At 35.5% G+C, this 25,945-nt stretch overlaps 3 protein-coding genes and 1 long non-coding RNA gene across 4 annotated transcripts; 2 read left to right on the top strand and 2 right to left on the bottom strand.

The window, feature by feature from the left end:
• The first annotated feature begins 4,815 nt into the window (after nt 1-4,815).
• Nucleotides 4,816-5,415, top strand: LOC148204825 (uncharacterized). Its single transcript, XR_015786096.1, has 2 exons — nt 4,816-5,116; nt 5,255-5,415. It is a non-coding gene; the product is annotated as an uncharacterized LOC148204825 (long non-coding RNA).
• A 962-nt stretch (nt 5,416-6,377) lies between these two features.
• On the top strand, nt 6,378-7,919 carry LOC148204826 (uncharacterized). Its single transcript, XM_088107067.1, has 4 exons — nt 6,378-6,413; nt 6,576-7,205; nt 7,289-7,411; nt 7,497-7,919. Exons 1-4 carry the CDS (start codon nt 6,378-6,380, stop codon nt 7,917-7,919), a joined length of 1,212 nt encoding a protein of 403 aa, XP_087963193.1.
• A 5,212-nt stretch (nt 7,920-13,131) lies between these two features.
• LOC148204827 (protein FAR1-RELATED SEQUENCE 5-like) lies at nt 13,132-13,701 on the bottom strand. Its single transcript, XM_088091809.1, has one exon. It carries the CDS (start codon nt 13,699-13,701, stop codon nt 13,132-13,134), a length of 570 nt encoding a protein of 189 aa, XP_087947935.1.
• Nucleotides 13,702-17,823: 4,122 nt separating this feature from the next.
• LOC148204828 (uncharacterized) lies at nt 17,824-20,820 on the bottom strand. Its single transcript, XM_088110090.1, has 11 exons — nt 20,800-20,820; nt 20,519-20,710; nt 19,871-19,996; nt 19,106-19,788; nt 18,951-19,032; nt 18,787-18,876; nt 18,575-18,697; nt 18,368-18,496; nt 18,173-18,276; nt 17,998-18,088; nt 17,824-17,925 (listed from the first exon to the last, which is right to left on the bottom strand). The coding sequence occupies exons 1-11, from the start codon at nt 20,818-20,820 to the stop codon at nt 17,824-17,826; spliced, it is 1,743 nt and encodes a 580-aa protein (XP_087966216.1).
• Between the last annotated feature and the right edge of the window lie 5,125 nt (nt 20,821-25,945).

A 25,945-nucleotide genomic window follows, 5' to 3' on the forward strand; every position in this document is an offset into this window, starting at 1 on the left:
CATTAGGTACTCGTATCATGCTTTACAAAACATTTTTAAACATTGCTTAACACAAAATCATGTTTTTATTTTGAAATGTTTCATATTGAATCTCTAGTCTTAACTCAATGACACAAGTCCATCTAGTGTATGGGATTATATGTTCTTCTCAATTTTCTCTCATGTTGGTCCTTTGGTATAATCTATGTTTTTTATTTAATACCTTTTATTCAATCAATTATCATTTAAATATTGTTTTAAATAAAATACAAAGTCAAAAATGTTACATTAATTATATATTAATTATAAGGAAAAACAATAAGTAAATTATTAATATTTTTTTATTTCTAAATATTTTCAAGGATATATCAATTATTTTTCTATAAATGTTTATCAATTATTTTTCTATAAATTTATGTTTAGCTTTCATGAAACTAGTGACATTTAACTTTTGTACAATTTCATAATCTTAAAGAGCATTTTGAAACGACTTATGGGAAAATGTGAGATAAAATCTATTGGAATTATAATTACGATTATGATTTTATTAAATTTTGCACAACCCGTATTAAGTCATGGTTTTTTTTGCCAATTGAAGTGTACAGTTCAATGTGCAACATTAAAAATTACTTCTAAAGGATTGTTTAACATATGTGTCAATTATTGTAAGTCACATTGTAGCGAATTATCTAATCATCCTTTTTATAATTGTACAAGTGATTAATGAAGTCTAATGCCATAAACGATGACACGAATTCTTAAATATGTTCTTCTATCATGGTTTTATATTGTTTTTTGATGTTTTATTTCACTATTTTTTTCATTATTTTTATAATTTATTTGCTTGTTTATGATTTTGACGATTAAATTTACATGTTTTCCGGTTGTTCCTGCTAATGTGAACAAGATAAATACTTGTGTACAAAAGTGTACAAAAATATTATAATTTATAGCAAGAAAAAATTATTAGAAAAAAATAATATTTCTACTTGATAATAACAAATACATGATCAATAAAAAAAATTTGTTATTTATTGTCTTTTTTTCTTTCGATTACTTCCCATAATCTTTTTTTATTCTTGCAACTAATTAATACAATTAAACAAATTAAAACTTAAGCATATATTAATTTTATTCATTTTTCTAAACAAATATAATTCATTTAGAAAATCATCTACAACACTGTCATTTCAACAATATTAAGACCGAGAAAAAAAACACAATATAGAGAACGAGAACGTAACTATAAATTAAATTAAATTTGAAGCATTGTACCGTTTGTTCATACAACTGTATTAATTTTAGTAATTCTAAGTATAAAACATTTAAAGTATTTAAACAAAATTAACTTAGGAAAAGAGGTTAAGGTTTTCTTGGCTAAGGAATATTCTCCATGATTTTTCCATTTACTCTTACAATAACGTAGTTTAGATGACAAGTTATCCATTGAGAGAAATATTTATTTGATAGAGAAGTTTTAAAAACATTGATTTCCAATTATTTTCCAATTTGAACTATCACTCTTTTTGTTGTTTTTCTGCTTTTATATATATATATATATATATATAAACTAATTCAGAGCACTTTAATCTTAAAATTCTGATAAGAAAACAACTCTTTTTTTGCTTGAACAAAAAAAGAAAGGAATAAAAAATAAATAATAAAAATAAAAGAATATATATTTTTCTTCAAAATAATAAGTATATATTCTTTACACCATTATTTTATGTTTCTTTTATTTTTATTTTTTATTTAATTTTAATCTTCATTTTCTTATTTAGTTATCGTTGGGTGTTGACAACTAATATTAAGCGGAGTGTGCTACTTATATTAGGTTGTTGTCTTTTCGATAATTCTACATTTATTATTGTTGTTAAGGCTTATTGGATGACCCGTTCTTTGAGTGCGTCCATGTTCTTGGACCACTTCTTGAAGATTGAGTCTGATAATGGTTCGGATTAAAGGTCACATATCAAATTAGGTATCTTGGTTGTTGCAATGGTGAACCTTTCCATGAAGTGTCGCAGAGTCTCATTCTCTTCTTGTTTTGTGTACTTCAAAGAGGCCAATGTGATTAGAATTATTTTGTAATCAATAAATTGAGCTTTAAAGATCGTGCTCAACGTATTGAGGGAATCTACCGAATTATGAGGTAATGTATAATACACGTCCAGGGCCTGAACATTCAGAGTGGTAGGGAACAACCAACAACACACTATCTTTTATCGAGTATGAATGTGTACCTAGGTCAAATAAGCTTTCAAATGAGTGGTTGGATCGATGGTATCGTCGGAGGTGTACCCTTACGTCCTGGAAGTTCACGTTGAACTCTTGTACTCATAAATAATTTGGCTTATTTCGACAATGAGGTGAATGTCTCCACGGGTTGTGAATTCACGAATAGCCTTGAGATTTGTCCCATCTCCATTAGTCATGAGTTAGGCCAAGACTTCTAGAGTGGTGTCTTGATGACTCCTTTACTATTGTTGCATGATTGGTTGTTCTCCATTTAATTTATGGTAATTTATGCTCTTCCCGATTTTCTCTCCTTTCGTTCTCTTTCTTTAGTATAATCTATCTTTTTCATTTAATACCTTTTAGTAAGTCAATTATTATTTAAATATTGTTTTAAATAAGTTATGGGAAAGATTAATAATCTTAGAGAGAATTTAGAAAAAAGTTATGGGGAAAATTGAGATAAAATGTATTGGGATTATGATTATGATTATGATTTTATTAAACTTTGCACAACCCGTATTAAGTCATGGTATTTTGTGCATTGTGAAGTGTAGAGCCCAATGTGTGTTTCAAGGATTTACTCGATAAATGTTTGAGAATTGTGTCACTCATTGTTAGGATGGCAACGGGTCGGGTCGGGCACGGATAGTGCCTACCCGCAACCCGACCCGACAAAAAAAATCCACCCGCTATCCTCACGGATACCCACTTAAAAAATATCCGCAGATATTTTAAAACCTGCGGATACCCGTGGACATCTGCAGATACCCGCAAATATTTTAAAAAAATATATTTTAATAAATTATTAAAATAAAATTTAAATATAATTACAAAAAATATATAAAATATAATATAAATTAAATTAAATATAAATTTCAATTCACTTTTAATTAAATTTAATCTTGTAAAATATAAATTAATGTTAATTTTAATTAAATTTAACTTAATAAAATATAAATTAAATTTTTATTTTTATTTTTTGCGAGTAGCGGGTATCCGCGGGTACGGATAGTATAATACTTGCACCCGACCCGTTTATAAGCTGGTATTAAAATATTCGCTACCTGTGGGTTGCGGATAGTAAATATCCACGGGTATCAACTATCCGTTGCAGATTTCATCCGCGGGAGCGAATTTTTTTGCCATCCCTACTCATTGTGAGTCAGGGTGTAGCAAATTATCCAATCATCCTTTTTATAATTGTATCAGTAATTGTCACTTAATAAAGTTTGCCGCCATTAACAATGGCACGTATTTTTAAATATTTTCTTCTTTCATGGTTTTTATTATTTTTCCTTATTTTATTTCACTGTTTTTTTTTCTCATGATTTTTATAATTGATTTCAAGATTTAAAGATCTTCAAAGATTTTTAAAAAAATTTAAAATCTAATTCACCCCTTCTTGGCTTGAGATATAAGGGCTACTTTTCTAACAACCATAACTCAAAATCAAATTCTCTTGAAACTTCAATATACAAACTAAAAAAAAATGAAAATCAAGGTTAGCTTGCGCAATATTTGAAGTAAAAGGGTAGAAGTTTTGATCCTTGGAAAGTCACATATGTACCCTTACGTCCTGGAAGTTCATGTTGGACTCATGTACCTGTGAAGTTTTTGGCTTCTTTCAGCAATAAGGTGAATGTCTCTATCGATTTTGAATTCGGGCAAAGCCTAGAGATTTATCCAGTCTCAAACGGCCACGAGTTGGGCTAGGGCTCCTAGAGTGGCATCTAGATGGCTACTTTACTGTTGTCCCACGATGGATTCCAAATGTTTTTATCAATTCTAAATTTTGGGTTTATAAGACATGTGATGGAATCTTGAGATACCTTTGCAAGGTAGGTTGGTCCATACAGAAAAAAAATCAAATTACAAAAAGCTTTATGATGCTTAAGCAAGTAAAAACTTATGGGTTTATATACAGTATAAGTGAAAGTATGAAAAAATGATTTTGTGTGTTATACTTTCTAATGGAACTCTTTATATGAAACTATGAGATATGGTAATCATGTTTGAATATCTTAAAAATAATGGTAGATAACCATCTAAGAAATGAGGCACAACAAATATATGCATCTATATGCATTGAATATCTACCATTAATAAAGATTGTGAAACTTCCATTAGCATTAAGAAACATTTTACTTTCACTTTTCCTTTTTATATCTCTTTTTAGGAATTAGTGACAATATCATGCTTGACAAAACATTTTTAAATACTGGCTAACACAAAATCATGCTTTTATTTTCGATTATTCCATATTGAATTTCTAGTCTCATTCAAGTTAGGTAAGTCTATTTAGTTTGTGGGATTTTGTATTCTTCCCAATTTTCTCTCCTTTCGTTCCTTTTCTATTGGTATAATCTATTTTTTTCATTTAATACCTTTTAATAAGTCATTCATCATTTAAATATTGTTTTAAATAAGATACAAAGCCAAAACATTACATTAATTATATATATTAATTATAATAGAAAATAATAAGTAAATTATTAATACTTTTTTATTACTAAATATTTTCAAGGGTAAAAATGTATATCAATCATTTTTCTATAAATTGATGTCTAGCCTTCATGAAACATCACAAGTGAGATTTACCTTTTGCACAATTTCATAATCTTAAAGATAACTTAGAAAAGAATTATGGGGAAAATTGAGATAAAATCTATTGGGATTATGATTACAATTATGATTTTGTTAAATTTTGCACAACCTGCATTAAGTCATAACTTTTTATGCGATTTCAAGTGTAGAATTCGATGTTTCGCAAAAATTTCTACAGAATTGTTTGAGAGATGTATGGGTCATTGTAAGTCACAGTGTAGCCAATTTTCCAATGATTATGTTTATAATTGTATAAGTGATTGTCACTTAATGAAGTCTAACGCCATCAACGACGGTACGTATTATTAAATATGTTCTTCTATCATGGTTTTATATTGTTTTTTGATGTTTTATTTCACTATTTTTCTCTCATTATTTTTATAATTTACTTGCTTGCTTATGATTTTGACCATTAATTTTACATGTTTTCCAGGTTCTCTTGATGCGGTGAACAATGAGATGAATACTTGCATACAAAAGTGCAAAAAAATATTATAATTTATAGCAAGAAAAAATTGTTAGAAAATATAATATTCCTACTTGATAATAAGAAATAAATCTTGATCAATAAAAAGTACTTGTTATTTATTTTCATGTTTTTGCTTTCAATTACTTCCCCTAATCTTTTTTATTCTTGCAACTAATTAATATAATTAAATAAATTAAAACTTAAGCATATATTAAATTTACTTAATTTTTTAAATGAATATAATTCATTTAGAAAATCGCCTACACCAGGAGTCATTTCAACAATGATTATAAGTCACTTATAGCCAATTATCCAATCATCCTTTTTATAATTGTATAAGTGATTGTCATTTAATGAACATCAACGACAGTATGTATTCTTAAATATTTTCTTCTCATGGTTTTATATTGTGTTTCAATATTTTATTTCACTATTTTTTTCTCTTGATTTTTATAATTTATTTGTTCTTTTATATCATTAATTTTACATGCTTGTGCCGCTGATATCATGAATAATGAGATTAATACTTACATACAAAAGTGTAAACAAATATTATAATTTATAGCAAGAAAAATTATTAAAAAAAATAATATTTCTACTCAATAATAAGAAATACATCTTGATGAACAAAAAACATTTATTATTTATTTTCATGTTTTTTCTTTATATTACTTCCCATAATTTTTTTATTCTTACAACTCATATGTTAATAAAACAATTAATATAATTAAATAAATTAAAACTTAAGCCGATATTAATTTTACTCATTTTTATAAATGAATGTAATTCATTTAGAAAAGGACCGCGATATTCCAACAACGTATTTTTAACACTGTTTTGACAACGTCACGTGTCGTTGTTTGATTGGTTTGTTTAAAAAATAATATTTTTTTAAAACCTACGAAACGGAAGTCCGTAACCCTGATTTTTAGTGAAAAGCCGAAAATAGCCCTTTCTCTGTTCCATTGGAAACGAAGGTCCCTTTCTCTGTTCCATTGGAAACGAAGGTCGCGTTTCGTGCCGCCTCACTTTGTTCTGTGTGCGTGGTGTTGTCTCCGTCCAGTTTCGTCTCCTATTATCGTGCGGAATGGCAAGTTCCGGTGATGATTGTCCGACGACGAAGGTAAGTGGTTTTCCATTCCATGTCGTAGCTTGGTTATTCGATTTGGGCATCTCATAGCATGCTTATTTGGTTTGGGTTAAGGTTTGGGGTTCGTATCCTTGTGTTGTGGTGCTTGGGTTATTGGGTTTCGTTGTTTTGATGATTTTATTTTGGTCTATGCAGTTGAGTGTTCGTCACTCTTTTTCGACAAAGTATATATGTACTTTGAACGAACGCTTGACAGACGAGCATCGGTCATTGATTGCGAGGACTCCATTTGCGTGGTTTTTAAATGTCAATGTCAATGTTAAAGTAGGTAGAAATATATTGAGTGAGTTATTGGGTAAGTGGGACGACTGTAGTAGTGGTTTTTTAGTTGGGAATAAAGTTTTGAATATAAATGAAAATGATATTTATTTAGGGTTGGGATTGAGTACAGATGGTGCAAATATTAACTTAAAGGAAGAGTTGGGCAATACTGAATGTGTGAAATACATAGGCAAAGGAACAAAGGAATTGAATTCGATATACAAAATTCTAATGCGAAAACACAAGAAAAAGATCCCTTGTTCTCATTTGTGTAGCCTTTACGTCGTGGTAGGGATAAGTGAGATTTTATTTCCAAAACGTAGCGGGAAAGTGTTTCCCGTAATGTTTAATCTTGTTGACAACTTAAGTGGTTTGGGTAGTTATTGTTGGGGTAGTGTAGTATATCGTTTTCTGTTACGTAGTTTGTGCAAAGCTTCAGGAGGCTTGAAGAAAGGCAAAGGTATTTCAAACGTTTACGTCGATGGTTGTGTTTACATGCTACAGGTAATTAATAGTATTTGATGTAATTACTTAAATTGTTTTTTGAATTAAGTTTCTTACAAGTTAAGATGATTTATTTGTCTTAGGTATGGTTTTTTGAGCTCTTTGTTCCACCAAAAGGTCCTATTGATAAATTTCCACGAATATTGCATTGGATGAATATAAGTGTTGGAGACAAGTTCGTTAAACGGTGTATGGAGACAGGTTTGGTAAGTTGTTTGTTATCCGAAGTTTTGTTATGTTTTCATATATTGACAAAAGTTGTGTAATCTGTAATGTGTTGTTAAATTTCAGGTTGTTGACGATGTTTATGGTGGTCCTTCAACCAAGGATAAGGAGGAATACAGACCAACACCTAAAAGAAAGGATGCTAAACCAAGAGGAAAGAAGAAACAAAAAAGAATTCGCAGAGAAACTTTTATGCGTGCCTTAGAGGAACAAGAATTTCTAGTTGAAGAACTTAAAAGGAGGGTTGCAAGTTTGGAGGCACAATTGGCTGAAGAGAAGGCAAGAAGGCAAAATAAAGATGACGTTGGACAAAGTGTGCCTCGTACAGAACCATCCGTGAACACTGGTTTTGTATCCCCTACTGACATTGACGGAAATGAACAACCTTTGAAGACGTATGTTAGGGTTGGATCACGAAGGCGTTACAAGGGAAGAGCACTTAGGACTCCATACACCGGAACCGTAGTGCTTAGAATAAAAAATGAGTGATCTGTGTATTTAGTTGATGGAAAATATTATTTGGAAAGTAATGATAATTGTAATCATTGTAAATAGATTAAGAAAACAATGTTTAATGTATCCGATTTAGTTCAATGAAATAAAATTTGAGTTTTGGTTTGAATTGGTCTCATATTTTATTTATTTATTCAATACCATTGTTATTATGAGTTGTGGGTTTGTGGATTTCAGAACGTGGTCATTTTTTTTGTCTCCTAAGTTGCAGGCTTGTTTGTAAGATGTTGGTGTTTGAGTGGTCATTTTGGGTAACATGGGTGACCAATGTCAAAACCAGTTCATCTGAAGTACAATTTGAGTGGGGGGTGATGTGATGTGAGGCCAAGGAGTGTGGGGTGACCCCTCATCAGCTGGAGGAGCAAGCTGTACAAGGGATGAGTGAGGGTCTTCAAAAAAAAGGGTCTGGTAATCGTTTACAGCATCCTTGTAAACGATTACCCGAGAGAAAATGGGAATTTGTACAGAAAGTCCAACACAGGTAGTCAGTCAGGTGAATAGGGGTCACCACTGTCAAAAAAGCTGAGTTTTAGGCACTTCTGCAGCTGTCTGAGGCTGCTACAGGTGTTTCAGTGGTGGGAGAGGGTGGGTGGTGATGTGATGTGAGGCAAAGGAATGTGGGGTGACCCCTCATCAGTTGGAGGAGCAAGCTGTGCAAGGGATAAGTGAGGGTGTTGAAAAAAGGGTCTGGTAATCGTTTACAGCATCCTGGTAAACGATTACCCGAGAGAAAACTGGATTTTGTACAGAAAGTCCAACAGAGGTAGTCAGTCAGGTGAACAGGGGTCACCATTGGAAAAAAAGCTGAGTTTTAGGCACTTCTGCACCTGTCTGAGGCTGGTACAGGTGTTTCAGTGGTGGGAGAAGGTGGGTGGTGATGTGATGTGAGTCCAAGGAGTGTGGGGTGACCACTCATCAGTTGGAGGAGCAAGTTGTGCAAGGGATGAGTGAGGGTGTTGAAAAAAGGGTCTGGTAATCGTTTACAGCATCCTGGTAAACGATTACCCGAGAGAAAATGGGAATTTGTACAGAAAGTCCAACAGAGGTAGTCAGTCAGGTGAACAGGGGTCACCATTGGAAAAAAAGCTGAGTTTTAGGCACTTCTGCACTTGTCTGAGGCTTGTACAGGTGTTTCAGTGGTGGGAGAAGGTGGGTGGTGATGTGATGTGAGTCCAAGGAGTGTGGGGTGACCACTCATCAGTTGGAGGAGCAAGCTGTGCAAGGGATGAGTAAGGGTGTTCAAAAAAGGGTCTGGTAATCGTTTACCGCATCCTTGTAAACGATTACCCGAGAGAAAATGGGAATTTGTACAGAAAGTCCAACACAGGTAGTCAGTCAGGTAAACAGGGGTCACCACTGTCAAAAGAGCTGAGTTTTAGGCACTTTTGCAGCTGTCTGAGGCTGGTACAAGTGTTTCAGTGATGGGAGAGCGTGGGTGGTGATGTGATGTGAGGCAAAGGAGTGTGGGGTGACCCCTCATCAGTTGGAGGAGCAAGCTGTGCAAGGGACGAGTAAGGGTGTTGAAAAAAGGGTCTGGTAATCGTTTACAGCATCCTGGTAAACGATTACCCGAGAGAAAACTGGATTTTATACAGAAAGTCCAACAGAGGTAGTCAGTCAGGTGAACAGGGGTCACCATTGGAAAAAAAGCTGAGTTTTAGGTACTTCTGCACCTGTCTGAGGCTGGTACAGGTGTTTCAGTGGTGGGAGAGGGTGGCTGGTGATGTGATGTGAGGCCAAGGAGTGTGGGGTGATCCCTCATCAGTTGGAGGAACAAGGTGTGCAAGGGATGAGTGAGGATGTTGAAAAAAGGGTCTGGTAATCGTTTACAGCATCCTAGTAAATTATTACCCGAGAGAAAACTGGATTTTGTACAGAAAGTCCATCACAGGTAGTCAGTCAGGTCAACAGGGGTCACCACTGTCAAAAAAGCTGAGTTTTAGGCACTTCTGCAGCTGTCTGAGGCTGGTACAGGTGTTTCAGTGGTGGGAGAGGGTGGGTGATGATGTGATCTGAGGCCAAGGAGTGTGGGGTGACCCCTCATCAGTTGGAGGAGCAAGCTGTGCAAGGGATGAGTGAGGGTGTTCAAAAAAGGGTCTGGTAATCGTTTACAGCATCCGGGTAAACGATTACCCGAGAGAAAACTGGATTTTGTATAGAAAGTCCAACACAGGTAGTTGGTCAGGTGAACAGGGGTTACCACTGTCAAAAAAGGTGAGTTTTAGGCACTTCTGCACCTGTCTGAGGCTGGTACAGGTGTTTCAGTGGTGGGAAAGGGTGGCTGGTGATGTGATGTGAGGCCAAGGAGTGTGGGGTGACCCCTCATCAGTTGGAGGAGCAAGCTGTGCAAGGGATGAGTGAGGGTGTTCAAAAAAGGGTTTGGTAATCGTTTACAGCATCCTTGTAAACGATTACCCGAGAGAAAATGGGAATTTGTACAGAAAGTCCAACACAGGTAGTCAGTTAGGTGAACAGGGGTCACCACTGTCAAAAAAGCTGAGTTTTAGGCACTTCTGCAGCTGTCTGAGGCTGGTACAGGTGTTTCAGTGGTGGGAGAGGGTGGGTGGTGATGTGATGTGAGGCCAAGGAGTGTGGGGTGACCCCTCATCAGTTGGAGGAGCAAGCTGTGTAAGGGATGAGTGAGGGTGTTGAAAAAAGGGTCTGGTAATCGTTTACAGCATCCTTGTAAACGATTACCCGAGAGAAAATGGGAATTTGTACAGAAAGTCCAACACAGGTAGTCAGTCAGGTCAACAGGGGTCACCACTGAAAAAAAAAGTTACTTTTAGTTTTACAGACAACTGCAGTGTTATTAAGTGGTATTGGTTAGTGGTATTGGTGTTTTACTCACAACTGCCATGCTATTAAGTGTATCATAAATTGAACATTACATAAGAAATGTCGAGAATTGAGGAACCATTTTGAAAGTAAACAACTTCATTAAATTAAATACTTGAAATGATCAAAGTAGGAACTGTGGTACATAGTTCTTTAAAATGCAGTAAATAAAGCCTAAACAAGCAATTTTAAGTCTGAGGATTGTTCCCAGAAGCACTTTGGAAGTGTTGCAGTTGTTGTTCAATGTTCCCAACGCGCGATTGCAACGCATCAAACCTTGTAGTGATGACCATGTCCATGTTTCCAAATCTTGTTTCAAGGGCATCAAATCGAGTTTCAAAGGCATCATATCTTGTACCAACAAAGGTTTGAAGTTGTTCTATGCGGTTGATGACATTATTTAGTGTTGTAGATGAACTGCCTTGTTCATCATCTTGTCCTTGTTTATGTTGACCTTCTTGTAAGGGGGGATGGGGGGCGTTGCCTTTGGGAACCCATTCTCCTTCATCATTTTGCATATAACCAAATGATGCTACAACTTCACAACCAATTTTTTGCTTGAACTTCAGTTCTGAAATGGGATCACTTTCAGTAGGCACTTCAAAGCGTTCCATGAAGATGGTTATCAAATGTGGATACGGCAACTTTGTGTTCTCCCTTAATGCTCTTTTCATCTTATATCTAATAAGATGTCCCCAGTTAATGTGAATGGAATTGAAAAATGCCCATAGCAGCATAATATCCTCTTCGGATGCCTGACCAATATTGGTTGCACGAGGAATTAATACTCTAGTGAGAACGTAATGAAGTATCCTTGGTTGAACCTTCATTTGCCCGCTAGTATTCTAGATTGTATGGCTGCATCATCTCTACACACTAGTTGCCTTGCAGTCACAGAATCGTATTGTTCTTTCCACTCATCTACAACTTTTCCTTCGTAACAAACACCATCAGATGGGAGATTAGTGAGTTGTTGAAAAAGATTAGGGCTCACCCTAATTTTTACACCTTTAACCTCGCTTCGAATAACCCAGTATCCGATATTGACATGTTGCTGTAGAACACTCTGACTAATTGTGGGTGGTAATGTCTTCTTAAACACACAAATTCAGTCAGTCTAGCTTCGTGTAATATGTCATAGAATTGAAAATTTTTTCCTTGAAAGTATTCGTCCTCTAGATACTTACTTTCCAAAATTTCCCGATTTACAAAATGTTGGGCATATTTCTCCTGTTGCTCATCCGACGAGAAGAGATCATTGGTAGGCGTTGGAGGGGATGACGATGGTGATGGGGTTGGACTCCGCCGGCGGCGACGTCCACCAACGGAAGAAGATGCCTTTTGTTTCTTCGTTCCACGATCACCCATTGTATTTCGTTTAGGGTTTTGCACTGAGAGAAGTGAGGTTTTCGAAACGAATTTGAGGAAGGACGTGTTTTGGGCGGTTATGTACACGATTGCAAGTTATACACGTTATGCAGTGGGATAATTTGGTTTAATTAACTGCACACAGTGATCGATTACCAGATCCTCGTAATCGATTACAATGAGAAATTCTGGTGTGGTCATATGCATTACAAACATTCATTAAAGGGATTTCATGGATGACCATTTTAAGTTACAAAAACAGAAAAAAGTAACAAACAAAGCAGCAAAGAAGTTGTATATATCAGTTGATGTTGTTATCGAAATTGTTATGTACAGCTGACAACAACGACAAAAATCCAAAATGACCCATTTCGGTATCTTGTGATAGTTGGATAGTGTCCGCTTCAAATTGTTCACGGTGATCACATTCAACAACATGACTTGGTCTTTCGCCCTGAAACAAGACAACTACTAAGTTAAACATAATTGATAGACAAAAAAGTATTTAATAAAAATTTTGACCGTAAATAATGACTCACGCATTGTTCGGTGGGTGGTGTTGAAGTGTTTGTGAATGAAGTTGACTTTCTTCTTTTGGTTTTTTTCTCAACAGTGGACTTCAACCTATTTGTGCGTGGACGTCCTTTTCGCTTAACAGTTGCAGGACTGTGTACAAGGACATCAGATGTTCCAACTGGACTAAGTGGTATTGACGTGCATGCACCAGTATCGTATCTTAGTTGGCCTGCATCACTGATGATGTTATTTGTCATGGAAGAACTGAACCCAAATTTTGTACCCAAACAATTAAGTTCTTTTTCCAATTCAGTACTAGCTTCCTCATACTCACATGCAACTTCAGTAATTTCATAAAAACGTTTGCACAACAGTTTGTATCTTTGCATGCGTGGTTCATTTGTGGAATTACTATACGATGTTCTTATTAGTGTGTGTCTTCTTCGAATGTTTTTGCTCCAGCGCCTCAAAATGTATTGTGAGGGAACACTGTAAACATCTTCTTGACCAAATACCAAGAGGGAATGGCGACATATAATTCCTCTAAACTCAAAGAGTTGGCAAGAACAAGTGCTTGTCTGTGTGATGAGATCAAATTGACCTCCAACGTGTGTTTTGCATGCATGCTTAACTTTCTATTGGCTGCAAATAGTTTGGAGTTATTTGGACAAAGATCATGGTTGTGGTCCAGAACAACGGTCCTTATAAACCACTTGTCCTCCTTCTTTGCAATGGTTATCCCAGCAGGACATTGGTTAATTTGACTTGGAAGTGTTTTTACCACTGGTTTGACGGAAGACACATATTTTCCCTCCCTTGAACAAACTATTCTGAGGTAGTAGACGTTGTTGTCTTTATCTTTTTTAGAAGTTCTAGTCCGCACGGCAAACCCACGTCTAATGGCGTAGTTTGTGTAAAAAGTTTTTGCTTCAACCATTGAGTCAAAACACATATGCACTGTTGGGTCCATCTCCATTAAACTTTCATTAGGCTCATCAACATTGTCATTATAGTCATTCCCTTGATCCCCATCCATTGTGTGCGTTGACATTAAACCCACCTTTAGAGATAAAGCAAATTATATTGACTCATCACACTTACCACTATGACCACTGGCAACTACAAAAATAATGAAAATAAAATCTTTTCGAAGAAGTAATTAAAACGTACCCTGGACGAAAATCGTGTGCCCTTTAATGAAGGTCAGTGGTCCTAACCAACCTCATCTTCTACATTTTAAGTCCACCATAAATGAACCTTATGTGCTTCTCACCAAACCTCCGAACTTCGTTGTGGCCCTTCTCTTTAATCAACACCCGGGTAAGTTGTGTGCAAGTGCTTGGTTAATGGAAGTAAATGTTAACGTTGGATGCTAACGTTGGTTGTTGACGCAGCTGTGTAGTCCCGCCAAAGGTCATATTTTTGCCTTGTCAAGCACGTATTTGCTTATGCTATGAAAGCATGCATTGATGGTTGTCAGCATAAAGTTTCTCTCTCCTAACCCCCAATCAATGCTTTTCACTTTTAAAGGCTACCCATCAAATCAGACTATCTCCCCACAATTAATGTAACTTGATTTTAACAACTTAACTTAATGGAAATAGATATAATATTAATATTTTTTTTGTTACATCCCTTGCATGTAATTTGATTGTCCACGAACTTGTATTTCAATTTCGGGGAGAAACCAATTGTGTATGCTTTAATCAGGTGACAGTATCTGTAACCCGTTTACCATTGTTTAGTTGTGAGTGACTTCTTTAATCATCCTACTGATGTATCATCTTTAACCTAGAATTTTAATGTGGACAGGAAATTTCTGCATAATCATGGATGCATGGGAAGACCTTGTTTATGATGATGATGTCCTTCAATCGTTTTTGAAAAAATGCGATGCTTCCGCAACGCTTATTCCTGGTCCTGCAGGCAACATCCAAGCAGCTTTCATGAATAGAACGGGAACAGAACAACCGAAATCGACACAAGAATTTGCTCGTGATGTTGCTGACGCAACCTATGAACGAGATTTCAACTCCAATGCTTGGAAATGGGCACAGATGTTTATTGAACACCACGGTACAGTGAATCTCATACACGCTTCCAACAACATTATTACGTTTACTACTTGTAATTTGTTTTCATATATTTTTATCATAGGTCTCGTAAAGGATGGAAAATTCGAGAACGTTAACTCCCTCCAAGAGGCAAAATCAGCTGAGGTCCTTCCATTGGTTGTTTGCATATTGAAAGAGTGCAAGCCAAATGGGTTGGGAGATATGCAGTTGACTCTTAAGGTAATATTTCTTTTATTGAACAACATAACATTTTATGGTACATTACTAACTTATTATACCAACTTCTGAAGGACCCAACTGCCACGATGAAGGTTTCCTTGCACAAGAAAGTTCTTGAACATCCTGAAATTGCAGACAATATCGGAGTTGGTTCCGTTATGATACTCAATCTTGTAAGCCATCAAATTTCTACATAACTACCATAATTATTTTTTTGGTATTTAAGTGTTCTTCTTGTTACAAATTTCGTTTGTACATTTAGGTCCACCCATTCACTGCATTTAGGCAAAACCACTACCTCAATATTACGCATCGCTCTATAGTCAAGGTTTTTCCAGCTGAAGTTTCTCCTCCTACAATTGACCTTGTTAAGGAGACATCAAACCCTGTCATTCGACTTCCTATGTGGGCAGAGAAGGAACTCAATGTGGATGACATTCTCCGCAAATTTGTACGTCCATCTGACCAACCATCAACGTCCAATCAAGCAGACAACCAATAGTGGGTTTTAGGATAACTATAATTTTACGTGAACACCATTAAAAGTATTTCATGGATAACTGTAATATTTCAAACGTACAATGTATTATTTTGTTGTGTATGTTGTGTACCTGAATCTCTATTAATGGTGTGTTATAATGAATTTATTTATGTCATACAAAAGTTTTGAAGTTAATTGCTACCTTTTGTTTTCCAATGGTGACCCCTGTTCACCTGATTGACAACCTGTGTTGGACTTTCTGTACAAATTCCCATTTTCTCTCGGGTAATCGTTTACAAGGATGCTGTAAACGATTACCAGACCCATTTTTTGAACACCCTTGCACAGCTTGCTCCTCCAACTGATGAGGGGTCACCCCACACTCCTTGGCCTCACATCACATCACCAACCACCCTCTCCCACCACTGAAACACCTGTACCAGCCTCAGACAGGTGCAGAAGTGCCTAAAACTCAGCTTTTTTGACAGTGGTGACCCCTGTTCACCTGACTGACTACCTGTGTTGGACTTTCTGTACAAATTTCCATTTTCTCTCGGGTAATCGTTTACCAGGATGCTGTAAACGATTACCAGACCCTTTTTTGAACACCCTCACTCATCCCTTGCAGAGCTTGCTCCTCCAACTGATGAGGGGCCACCCCACACTCCTTGGCCTCACATCACATCACCAGCCACCCTCTCCCACCACTGAAACACCTGTACCAGCCTCAGACAGCTGCAGAAGTGCCTAAAACTCAGCTTTTTTGAGAGTGGTGACCCCTGTTCACCTGACTGACTACCTGTGTTTGACTTTATGTACAAAATCCAGTTTTCTCTCGGGTAATCGTTTACTAGGATGCTGTAAATGATTACCAGACCCTTTTTTGAACATCCTCACTCATCCCTTGCACAACTTGCTCCTCCAACTGATGAGGGATCACCCCACACTCCTTGGCCTCACATCACATAACCAGCCACCCTCTCCCACCACTGAAACACCTGTACCAGCCTCAGACAGGTGCAGATTTGCATAAAACTCACCTTTTTTTAAAATGGTGACCCCTGTTGACCTAACTGACTACCTGTGTTGGACTTTTTGTACACATTCCCATTTTCTCTCCGGTAATCGTTTACAAAGATGTTGTAAACGATTACCAGACCCTTTTTTTGAAGACCCTCACTCATCCCTTGCACAGCTTGCTCCTCCAACTGATGAGGGGTCACCCCACACTCCTTGGCCTCACATCACATCACCAACCACCCTCTCCCACCACTGAAACACCTGTACCAGCCTCAGACAGGTGCAGAAGTGCCTAAAACTCCCCTTTTTTGACAGTGGTGACCCCTGTTCACCTGACTGACTACCTGTGTTGGACTTTCTGTACAAATTCCCATTTTCTCTCGGGTAATCGTTTACAAGGATGCTGTAAACGATTACCAGACCCTTTTTTTGAACACCCTCACTCATCCCTTGCACAGCTTGCTCCTGCAACTGATGAGGGGTCACCCCACACTCCTTGGCCTCACATCACATCACCAGCCACCCTCTCCCACCACTGAAACACCTGTACCAGCCTCAGACAGGTGCAGAAGTGCCTAAAACTCAGCTTTTTTGACAGTGGTGACCCCTGTTGACCTGACTGACTACCTGTGTTGGACTTTATGTACAAAATCCAGTTTTCTCTCGGGTAATCGTTTACCAGGATGTTGTAAACGATTACCAGACCCTTTTTTGAACACCCTCACCCATCCCTTGCACAGCTTGCTCCTCCAACTGATGAGGGGTCACCCCACACTCCTTGGCCTCACATCACATAACCAGCCACCCTCTCCCATCATTGAAACACCTGTACCAGCCTCAGACAGCTGCAGAAGTGCCTAAAACTCAGCTTTTTTGACAATGGTGACCCCTGTTCACCTGACTGACTACCTGTGTTGGACTTTATGTACAAAATCCAGTTTTCTCTCGGGTAATCGTTTACCAGGATGCTGTAAACGATTACCAGACCCTTTTTTGAACAGCCTCACTCATCTCTTGCACTGCTTCGTCCCCCTACTCATCACGGGTCAGTCCACACTTCTTGCGTTCACATCAATCACCAACACCCATCTCCCCACTCAGAACTTGATCAACTCCTTCCCATTAATTACCATTAATTTTACTGAAAATGGTCTCGTACTTTTCAAATTCTTATTATAATGCTGCGTTCATTTTTCAATCACTAATTTTGTCATTATAACAAACACAAACACAAAGTAAAAACAATTCATTTCGAAATCCAACCACTAATCTTATTACAAACACATATTGTACATTGTCAAATAACATTAGGTACATATTTGAAGATCTTATACATGTCAAATTTTATAATTTCTTAGCAATCCTAAACAATGTCGTATAGCTGTAGGGCTTCCATTCTTCTTATGTTCTTGTTGTCCAGGATCCAGTCACACACATATTTCTTTCTAATCCCAAGCAGCTCCTCCTGAAACCAACATTTTCCACATTACAAACCAGCACATACAAGAATATTATCAAACACACAGTTCCAACTAACAGTTGTATATTGAGGCATGCTTTTCCCGTTGTATTTTTCATCTCCATCCCAGATTTCCATTGCTTTCATCATTATGACTCCACAATCATGTCTGAAATAATATACCCACAACATCAAATTACTTTTGCCCATATACATCACAACACAATATAATCCAGCAGTTGAAGAAACTTACAAGTTAGGTTGGGATGGGATATTTGCTTGTTTAACAGTCAAAGGACCAATACTACCTTCCGGTGTATTCATCAAGATGCAAAAAAACCGTGCCATATTTTCAGCCTACCAATTAACAAATACAATAAATACTTAAACAATACAGGGTTATGTCATAATCACACGGTAATCAACAATGAAAGATGTCGAATCTTACAACAGCTGTGTCTATCCTTTTGCGGTCTCTGATCCCCTTACCCAATGAGTCAATCACAAAAATCTCCAATGACCTCAATTTCACTGAATAACACCACCAATGATCATCGTGGACAAATGGCAGAAACAACTACAAACAATATAAACAATTTCAGTAACACATTTACAACCAAAAGTCGACAAAATTTGCAAATTAAAGGTAACTCACAAAGTCCGCTGTGGCAAAGTCTCCAAGTCTAAAATGATCGGAACGCAAATAATTGTTATAGTTATGAAGCGTCCAAACATGGCGATTCTGTGGACGTTTTCTATAATCTGTAAGAATATGGTGCTGTGGACAATTTCAAAATCATCAATAAAAAATCGATCAAAAATACTTTCTTCAATCATAAATATGATACAATATCAAATTTTATTTACCGAGTATAACGAACTAAAATGAATCCTCTTAACAACACCGCACAACCTTTTCTCAAAGTACATAAAGATCGTACAAGCAAATAACACCACCTACACAATAAAAAATTTTCACATTACTAACATAAACTAAAACATGAAACACAACCAAATGTGACAATACTAACCATGTTATCAACGTATTTCATCGGGGCCAAAGTGTAAAATGAAGTCAAGCTCAAGCTTTGGCCAATTATCTCGCTTACAACCCTAAACATACAAATATTAGTCAATCACAAACAATACAGATTCGTCAACCACAACTACAATTCATACCATATACCTGTATACGGTCATCTCTCTGACGCTGACTGCTGTGTACAATTGGTCTACATCAACAGTGGTGCTTGGATCACCAACAAAACTGCGCAATGGGGGTATAACCAATGGCACGACCTCCCGTTCTTCTTCATCACCATCATCATCTATTTCAATAAAATTCATGTTATGAACAGTTCTTGAAACTATCTCCTCTTCATGTGCGGTTTTATCCTCCCCTCTTACTTCAGTATATGCACCTAGGGGGTCATGAACTGCATTACCATCACCTTCTTCTTCAAATCCACAATTAGGACGAACTTCAGCCTCTTCGTCTCCCCCAACTTCAGGCTTCTCCTCACCTCCAACTCCAGGTGCTTCATCAACTCCACCACCAACCTCTTCATCAGTGCCACATGCATCTGCTTCATGAAAGATTGGAGTTTGACAAATTTCAAATAACTCCCTAGTAAGAACTCCAATCTTGGCATTCAATGCTCTGATATCTTCATTGTTTTTCCTCAATCTCTCCTCCGCACCTGCTTCCCATGTCCCGTCATCAGAGCTTTCGTCATCATCATCATCTTTCTCAACCTTGGATCCTTCACCCAAGGATCCTTCACTCATCCCTCCGTCATCCATGTTGAAAGTTGCACGAATTTCCGGCCTATGACGATCTTCCTTTCGTAGATACCACTCCATATTTAACTGCACCAATATCACACAACAAATTCAGACAAAATAGACAATCCATTTTAACATACAAAATAACGAAAAACAAAACACTTACATCTCCGGCCATAAAAATATGCTCAATTTTTTCGGTCCTTGATTTATACGGGAACCATCGCATTATGCGTGGGAAAAACCTGTGCGAAGGATGACCATGCAAAGAAAGTCTTTCAACCGCCCAAGCCTATAATATCATAAAATCATTTCATCAAACCTAATTCACAATATTCTGCACTACATCAAAATAGTGAACTACAAATCATATTACCTGCAACACTGCCACATTGCCACTAAGAGTGAGTGACTGGGGGATACCTGCTCCCATAATTTTCTTCTTACATTTATTTAAATTCTCTACAATATGTTTATGTACACCGGTGCACCAATCATATAGACACAAACTGTCTAAGTCATCTAACACTGCAAAAGGCATGTTACAAACATGCCTTGATTTCCTAGGGAAATAGAAAACAACCAAACAAACTAATATATATAACCTACACACTACATCAACATCAATGTTTTTATCATGAACAATGAAATTAAACATGTCCGTCAAATCATTCAAACTGATGGTTTTTGATTTGAACATTTCACCAACCAATCCACCAACTACTTCATCAAAGGGAATCTCTAAACCACCTATTTCTAAACCTATGCTCATGAACACATCAATAACTCTAAAGGGCACCAACTTTTGACTTACTCTAAAACTGTTATCATGCCCAACCCACCTGCAAACCATAACCTTCAATAATTTCAAATTCACCTCCACAGGGCTTTGAATATTCAAACACCACATAAATGGAGTCATCCTAATCCGATCCACATGACACTGTCGTAGTAAACGATTCATTTGAATAATGATCGATGAATCCATCGAGATAAGAAGTCGCCACTACAAAAAAAATGATCAAAATTTATTACTAACTACAATTCATACGATAATTAAATAATATATAAACACAAAATTTAAATTTTTCTTACACTTGCTTTTTTCCCTTCCATTGAAACGGCCCTAACAAGATAACATTCCACACTCAGTTATATCATTCAACTTAATGGAAACCAAAAACACAGTGCAAAACACAATGTCAGGGCTCGCCCATTTTTACTTACACCAATAAAAACGGATACCACTGCTCCACGGCCTCCTCAACCAGACGCGAAATGAAGAACAAAACAACCACACCCGCTTTCCGAATGCCAAAACTCAACACCAGTACGTTTCAAGATGGAGGACAGAGACACACAAGATGGAAGGGTTTCTGTGTGGACGACACACCCACAAAAGGTCGAAGGGTTCAACACAAAAGGTGGAAGGGTTCAACGTCCGTACTAGGGTAAAGATGGAACACACAGCCACAGAGAATATCGAAAGTTTGAACGCACGTATTGAAGAAGGACGAGAGAACGACAGCGAAGATGGAAGCTTCGAAGACGAACGACAGAGCGACAGAGCGAGACACAAGATGGAAGGGTTGAACGAACGTCTTTCCCACCCTAAACCGCCAAACCCAATTCTTAAAATTTTAACCTGGAAATCCCAAAATACCCCTCGCCCCGTAACCCTTTCTCTGTGTTATTTTCAAATTATTTATCCAATGCAGAGCTGACACGTGGCGTTGTGAAATCGGTGTCAAAATTTCGTTGTCCAAATAACATTTTCCTTTAAAAAATCACCTACAACTTCAGTCTTTTCAATAATATTGAGACTCATCGAGAAAAAAAAAACCCAATATGGACTATGGGAATCCTAACTATAAATTAAACTAAATTTGAAGCTTCGAATAATGTCGTTTAAAAGTAATATAAAATTATATTTAGTAATAATATATTTATTGATAAAACAAATTTTAAGTATTAAAAAACATAAAAATTAAAAAAAAATAAATAGAGTAAAATTATTCTTTTAAGTATATCATGCTTAAATATGTCAGGAATTGTTTTGTATCACTAGCTTATCATTTTCTTTGTGTTTTGTTAATATTCTCTTGTGTTTTGATGTTTTAGGTATTATCATCTAGTGGATATGAATAAAGGATGATAAGTATCTATGGAACATGCTTTGGATGGAAGAACAACTTATGTTTAGTCTTATCTAGATTAGTTAGATGTAGATAGTTTAAGATCCTAGGAATACTAAATATTTACTATCACTATTTTTTCATCGAAAAAAGTTCTAAATATTATATTATTAGAATGATTTCTGAAATACGTATATAGAGAGAAAAAAAAAATGTGTAATTGCTTAATATTAATTTGATTGATAAAAGAAAATTTCCATGAATTTTATTATCTATACTATTGATACTTATGATTAATAAGGGGATTCAGCTTGTTCACCCTATTTTTTAAATTTAATAAAAGATTTTCTCTTTCGGTATCTATGTATTTTTTAATTTTACTTTTTATAACTATTTTTTAAAATTTAAATAAATTACTTATAATAAAATAATACTTTCCAGTTTATTTTTTTTATAATTATTTTTTAATTCAAATAATTACTCGTTATAAAATAAATCATCAACACAAATTAATAAAATTATAAAAAATATTTATTTAATAATTTTCATTTTATAAAAAATATTTTATAATTTAGTAAAACTTTTACCAAAATAAAAAAGAAAGGCCGACCCACATGTTTTCACTAGTTAATATTAATAAGAAAACATTTAAAAATATCACAACGGTAATTTTTTTATGACAATATAACTATCACTATAATTCTTAAAATAAATATAATTGTTTTACTAATTTATTATAAATATGTAACATCACTTCAACGGATAAAATAAGATCTTAATAAACAAAATAAATACGTTCTAAAGTTACAGAGGTAACATAATAAAATTATTTAAATGAAAATAACTAAAATGATATATGTTTTTGACAATCTCAATCTGTATGTCTATGTTTAAATTATTAATTAATATTTCTAACCTTTTCAGTGTCAAGAGATCACAAAATAGGTACTTACTTATAACTTTACTTTTAAATTAAAATTAGTTTTTCTTTTCAAAGTCTAACAAATAAATAAGTCCTTAATCTCTTCATTATATCAAATTCAACCATAACCATAACACAAAATCAATTTTTTTTTTAAAACTCCAATATACAAACTACAAAAAGAAAAAACAAGGTTAGCTTGCACAGTATTTAAAGTAAAAGGATGGAAGTCCTTATCCTTGTGGGATTCTATGTTCTTTTCAATTTTCTCTCTTTTATTCCTTTGGTATAATTTATGTTTTCATTTAATACTTTTTATTCAATCAATTATCATTTAAATATTGTTTTAAATAAGATACAAAGTCAAAATGTTACATTAATTATATATTAATTACAAGAGAAAACAATAAATAAATTATTAATATATTTTTTTATTACTAAATATTTTCAAGGATAAGAATGTATATCAATTATTTTTCTATAAATCCTTGTTTAACTTTCATGAAACACTACAAATGAGATTTAGCTTTTGCACAATTTCATAATCTTAAAGAGCATTTTGAAAAGACTTATGGCGAAATTTGTGATAAAGTCTATTGGGATTATGATTACAATTATGATTTTATTAAATTTTGCACAACCCGTATTAAGTACTAGTTATCTTTGCCGAGTGAAGTGTACACTTCAATGTGCACCACTAAGATTTTCTTCTAAAAAACAATTTGACATATGTGTCAATGAGTGTAAGTCACTGTGTAGCCAATTATCCAACCATCCTTTTTATAATTGTATAAGTGATTGTCACTTAATGAAGTTTAACGCCATCAACAACGGTACGTATTCTTAAATATGTTTTTCTATCATGGTTTTATATTGTTTTTTAATGTTTTATTTCACTATTTTTTTCTCATGATTTTTATAATTTATTTACTTATTTATGATTTTCACCATTAATTTTACATGCTTTCAGGTGCTCCTAAGGTATACAACGAGATGAATACTTGCATACAAAAATGTAAAAACCTATTATAATTTATAGCAATAAAAATCATTAGAAAAAATAATATTCCTAATAAGAAATACATCTTGATCAATAAAAAAGTATTTGTTATTTACTGTCTTGTTTTTTTCTTTCAATTATTTCCCATAATCTTTTTTATTCTTGCAACTTATTAATATAATTAAATAAATTAAAACTTAAGCATTAGAAAATTGCTTACAACACTAGTCATTTCAATCATATTCAGACTCACTACTGAAAAAAAAAAACACTATATAGATAACGGAAACCCTAACTATAAATTAAATTTGAAGCTTCCATTTGTTATCATTCTTCATACAACAGTATTAATTTTAGTAATTATAAGTTTAAAATATTTAAAGTATTAAAACAAAATTAACTTAGGAAAATGAGGTTTTCTTGGGTAAGAAATATTCGGCACGAATTTTCCATTTATTCTTCATAATAACGTAGTTTACATGACAGGGGATCAAGTGAGAGAAATATTTATTTGATGGACAAGTTTTAAAAGCATTGTTCTCCAATTTTATTATCACCTCACATGACACAAATCAAAATTAACGAGACTTATCAAGATTAATTCTTCAAAAAACAAATCTCTATATACCATATATATTTTAGCTAGAACATTTACAAACTCTTAAAATTTATACATTCATCTAATTTACATATTAAAAATTTCCAAAATTTACAATTCGTAAATATTAGTAAAGATAATATTTTTATTCCAAAATTTTCCCTCAACTTTTATTTAGGGATGACAAAATGGATTGTGATCTGTGAGTCAGTCCACCAACCCACCAAATCAGGACAGGCTAGATTAAAAATTTCAATATGTTAGTTTGTTTTGGTTCATTCTAGCCTGTAAAATTGACGGGTCAAAGATCAACCTGTTCCTAACAGACCCGTTTTTATTTTCATTTTTTAAATTTAAAAATTAGTATTAAAATAATAAAAAAGTTTAAATTTTCTATATTATATTTTTTTAAAAATATAAATATTCTATACTATTATGTTTAAATCATTAATACTTATGAATTAAGTTATAAATATTAATATAATAGAGTAATTTTAATTTATCTAATTAAAAATAATATAAATATTAAAAGTAATTTTAATACTTTGAAGATTGAGTCCGATAATGGTTCGGGTTGGAGGTTACATTCGAAGAATGTATAAAGGGAGTCAAATTAGGTATGTTGGTTGTTGTAACGGTGAACCTTTCCATGAAGTGTCGTAGAGTCTCATTCTCTTCTTTTTTTTTCTGTACTTCAAAGAGGCCAATGTGATTGGAACTATTTTGCAATCAATAAATTGAGCTTTAAATATCGTGCTCAACATGTTGAAGGAATCTCCCGAATTAGGAGGTAATGTGTAATACCAGTCTAGGGCCTTGTACCGACAGGTCCTCCCGGCATAGACCGAGCGAGTGGTTAACATAATGCCGCCCACCAAGGTCACAATCAAGACCGGGCGTCCAAACTAACATGTACCGACCGGTACTCCCCAGTCATAAACCGAGCGTCCACTCAGGTGTGCAATCAAGACCGAGCGTCCACCACTCAGGAACCGAGCGTCCGCCCAAGATGGCAATCAGGACCGAGCGTCCAGCCATTCAGGAACCGAGCGTCCACCCAGGTATGCAATCAGGATCGAGCGTCCACCATTCAGGAACCGAGCGTCCGCCCAAGATGGCAATCAGGACCGAGCGCCCAACCATTCATGAAACGAGCGTCCGCCCAAGACGGCAATCAGGACCGAGCGTCCAGCCATTCATGAACCGAGCGTCCGCCCAAGATGGCAATCAGGACCGAGCGTCCAGTCGTTCATGAAACGAGCATCCGCCCAAGCCGACAATCAGGACCGAGCGTCAAGCCATTTATGAACCGACCGTCCGCCCAAGATGGCAATCAGGGCCGAGCGTTCGTCCAGTGTGACTAGACAGCAGAACCAGATGGACGCCCGCCCAGGTTGAGATCCCTGGCCGACCATTCTTCCCAATCGACCCGCACCTTGTCGACTACACGGTTAAACGCTAATGACTCATTAAAGCCCTTAACGAAGATTAAGGTATGATTGGGCCGTTACCAGGTCCACGAAAGGAAAAAGCCCATTACAATCAGTATAAATAAAGGTTTCAGGTATGAGTTCTGGACAAATTGC

Source organism: Vigna umbellata, chromosome 1 (genome assembly GCF_029865625.1).
Source record: "Vigna umbellata cultivar VRB3 chromosome 1, Vumbellata_1.0, whole genome shotgun sequence".
NCBI classification, from domain to species: domain Eukaryota; kingdom Viridiplantae; phylum Streptophyta; class Magnoliopsida; order Fabales; family Fabaceae; genus Vigna; species Vigna umbellata.